Source organism: Lolium rigidum, chromosome 7 (assembly GCF_022539505.1).
Source record: "Lolium rigidum isolate FL_2022 chromosome 7, APGP_CSIRO_Lrig_0.1, whole genome shotgun sequence".
In the NCBI taxonomy this organism is placed as follows: Eukaryota; Viridiplantae; Streptophyta; class Magnoliopsida; order Poales; family Poaceae; genus Lolium; species Lolium rigidum.
Window position 1 is genome coordinate 67455494 of NC_061514.1, and position 4049 is coordinate 67459542.

Genomic DNA, 4049 nt, shown 5'->3' on the forward strand with positions numbered 1-4049 from the left:
GCGCCACCATTCTGGAGGAGGAGAAGAGGCGGCGCGGCGCCACCATTCTGGAGGAGGAAAGAGACGAGGATTGCGGGAGAAAATGAGGGCCGGGATTGGCTAGCGAGGAGGGGGCGATCTAGGGTTTCACCCTGGAGAGGAGAATGAAGGCGACCGAACGAGCCAGCGTGCCTCCCTCTGACCGCCGGGCTCCGCAGGTAGCCAGTCCTATGCGTCATGGACTCTTTCCGAAACTGAACGAGTGAGAAAAATTTCAATGCATCGAACGGCTGTAAAGGGTAAAACGTGAGGTGCAGACCGCTGTACTGGGTGGATAGCGCAGCAGCTTTTATAGATAGAAATAAGTTGTCAAGCAGGTCGAGTTCTATTGCCCGGCGAACGTGATGCAGATGGGGCTCCTCACAGTATACTTATCTGACACCCACCGGAGCGCGCCCTGCACCACCATGGAAGCCTTTCCTGTCCTCAGCCATACGGTCACCGTGTAAGTCTTTACCTGGTTCACTTCACTGAACCGTAGCGAGGCCGGAACGACGCTGACATTCATGGCATTGTCTTGCAAGTCGAAATGAGGGTAGTACACCGCCGGCACCTCTCCGACGTTCTTCACCGTGCGTTCCACCAACATCGGAACCGTCGAGTCCCACGATGGGGGGAAGATGACGGTGATCGATGGGTAGTTGAGCAGGTGTTCCGGGATCACCTTGACGGCCGAGCAGTCCACCGCCTTGCGCGCGATAATGGAGACCTCCTTGTTCGTGTACAAGCCGCAGAGAAAGCCTATGTAGTCGGCGGGAGTAATGTCGTACACTAGGCCGGGGTTCATGGCCTGCTCGGGGTTGACATGGCCGGCTCCCACGGCGAACAAGTCGGCGGCCCTGAGCTGCTCATCGAGTATTGGCTTGCCGAAGCGGTCAGTGATGTCGGCGGTTGTCATGATTGCGGACTTGATCGCCGCCGGCGACCATTCCGGATGCTTGCTCTTGATGAGCGCGGCGATACCACTGAGGTGCGGGGCGGACATTGACGTTCCTGACTGAAAGTTGAATGTCGGACCGTCATGCCCGCCCGCCGACGGTGGGCCTACTTGGAATGGCCATGCGGCGACCACGCTCGCGCCAGGGCCCGTGATGTCGGGCTTAAGAATGCCGGGGTTCTGCGTACTCGGCCCACGAGAGGAGAAGAAAGTGATTGCCGGCGCCGGCGACGTGCCGAGGACGGTGCCTCCGAAGGAGAACTGCGCAGTCGGCCTCGCCGTCGTCTTGATGTAGTTGAGGATCGCCACTCCGGCGACATGGCTCACATGCGACGCCGGGAGGACGTGGCTGATGGCGAGGGTGCTGAAGCCGTCAATGAACTGGTTGGCCAGAACCATGCCAACTCCTCCGGCTCTCAGCACCTCGACGCCTTTCGCAAGCATCAGCACGCCATTGCCACGGTCACAGAGCACTATCTTGCCCCTGACGTCGAAGCCGTCCAGCGAGCCGTTGCCGCAGAAATTCGCGTCGGGCGTCGAGCTCGCGCCCGCGTAGACCAGCGGGTACAAAACGGCCGCCGACATGTTTGGCTGGTACACTGACTCGCCGTCGAAGGCGAGCCCGTTTCCAAGCCGCACCGTGCTTCTGATCAAACGGTCCATGGTGCTCGCGGCGACGGTGAGCATCCAGGGCGCCTCGTTCTCCATCGTGGCGTGGTCAGGTCCGGAGTTACCGGCCGACATGCTGACGAACACTCCCTTCTCCACGGCGGCGAACGTGCCCACGGCCATGCTGTTCTCGTGGAACGGCACCGAAGGCCCGCCAAGGGACATGGAGATGATGTCGCAGCCGTCAGCCACGGCGGCGTCGATGCCCGCAAGTATGTCGGCGTCTGTGCAGTCCTCCAGGGTGCACACCTTGTACATAGCGACGTACGCACGCGGCGCGATGCCGGACGCGGTGCCCCTGCCCTGGCCAAGAACCTGAGCGCCTGGCACGACTGCGCCCGCCGCCGTGGTTGACGTGTGCGTGCCGTGCCCATCCACGTCGATCGGCGACAGGGGCGCGCCGCTAGAGGAGGCGGTGCCGTTCCCAGCGGTGTCGAACACGCGAGCACCGATAAGCTTGTTGTTGCACACGCGGCGGCCGTTGAAGTCGCACCTCCCTTTCCACTTGGCCGGCGGCGGCGGCATGCCATCGCCGCTGAAGGAGGGGTGGTCGGGAGTGACGCCGCTATCGAGCACCCCGATGATGACGCCGTCGCCGGATCCGTACGAGCAGTTCCTCGTGCCCTGCTGCGTGTCCAGCCCGAGGAACTGCGGCGTGTGCGTCGTGTGCAGCTTGTAGACCCTGCCCGGCACCGCGGCAACGAACCCCGGCAGGTCGGACATGGCCTGGACCTCCCGCTGCGTCAGCCGGGCCGCGAAGCCGCTGGCGACGTGGTGGTACGCGTGGAGGAGCCGGCCATGGTCGGGGAGGAAAGACTGGTACAACGCCTTCCGGTCGTCGGCCGTGTCCAACACGTGGTTCGCCTGCGGTTGCACGTGGACGATGAATGTTCTGCGCTCGTCGCCGGCGCCCTCGACGGCTACAAGGGCGACGAGGAGGAAGGGAAGGAGGTACAGGACGGAGAACCTGAAGCTTGACACGGCTAACTTGCTCTGATCTCGTAGTGCCAGCTCCTGCATTGGCATATATACATGCTGGTTCCGTCTTGTTAGTAGATTATTCGAGCTTCGTCGTCGCTGCAGGCAAAGGCCGGCTATGATCTTCGGTGGCGATTGGACCTTTGGAGCCGTGCGTGTTGGAATTATGTGTCCTGCAACTATATTCAAGATTACCTGGAATTATTTTATATGGAATACCTCATTGTGAAGATATGCATTTACTTGGCATGGAATTAAATATACTTGCTGGAATATACTTAGTGCATGTTCATGTCTAAGGAAGCTGGCCGATTATCAATGGAATACAATATATTGTGTATATATTGGAAAGACTACCCGGGTACATTGATAATTGGAAGGAACCTGGTCATGGATTAGGTTACGGCCCTAATAGCGACTTGCATGATTAATGGAATTTAGACATGATCATGGCGCATTGCTCACAAATGCGTGTTCCAGGGACGAAACGGGTAGAATCCGTTAACAGACAAATTATATCGTGGTTGGTATTGATCTGGACTCTATCCCGGAAATTAGTTTTTTTTAAAAAAACTAGGAATCTTATCTGTATAAGAGGTGGACTCTTTGGAAACACAGTATAAGAAGGTCCCTACCCTCTAGCCTCAAATATGCGAATTGTGAGCGGCACCACGGATAAGCGCAGAGGAATAGAGGGTAGACCAAAAACCTAACATTGGTATCAGAGCCAGATACTAGGGGTGGCCGCGGAACCCTAATTGGATCTTCAACTCTGCGGTCGAGCCATTGCGGTGTTGTTCCGCTGAGCGCTCGTCTCGGCTAGATCACGCCTTAGATCGCCGCTGGTATATGTGTCGGTTTTATCCGTCTGCTACTCAGATCTCACGCTGCTGGTGCTGCGGTTGATCGTTGTCGCTCTTGGTCGAGGCTCGTCAATTTCTCAGCCACAATCCCTGCTCGATTGTGCAGCATATGTCGCTGCGTTGGTTATCTCCACTCGGCTATACCCGCGCGGAATCGATCGCCGCCTGGATGTATCACCCGAAATTGCTTCGCCGCTGTGTGTTGGGCTGATACCCGTATTTGGATACTAAGAAGACAAGAGGGATGCTCCGGTGCTCCCCCCTAAGTGAAGTTGAGGGGTCAAATTGAGTTTTTTTTTTAAGCGTTGGGCTCGCCCGAACCCATATCCAGCCCGTGTATACCCATATGTATGGATACGGTATATGTACGTCACGTTAAAAAAAAAATGGAGATCACGTGAGCAGTTAATTAAGATCTAATCCGCGTAAAACTCGCCGATCGTCGTGCATGTGTCTTCTGTTGCCGCGATCGTCGTGAGGAGGAGGAAGTTGTACTCCTCCGTCGTCGGAAACCCTAGCGCGAGCACGAGCTGGTGGGGGGTAGGGTTGATCTTCCTCTCGTG

At 57.4% G+C, this 4049-nt stretch overlaps 1 protein-coding gene across 1 annotated transcript; it reads right to left on the bottom strand.

Moving 5' to 3' along the window:
* Positions 1–364: 364 nt before the first annotated feature.
* Positions 365–2665, bottom strand: LOC124671490 (subtilisin-like protease 4). The gene has a single exon (XM_047207858.1). The coding sequence runs from the start codon at positions 2663–2665 to the stop codon at positions 365–367; it is 2301 nt and encodes a 766-aa protein (XP_047063814.1).
* Positions 2666–4049: the final 1384 nt, after the last annotated feature.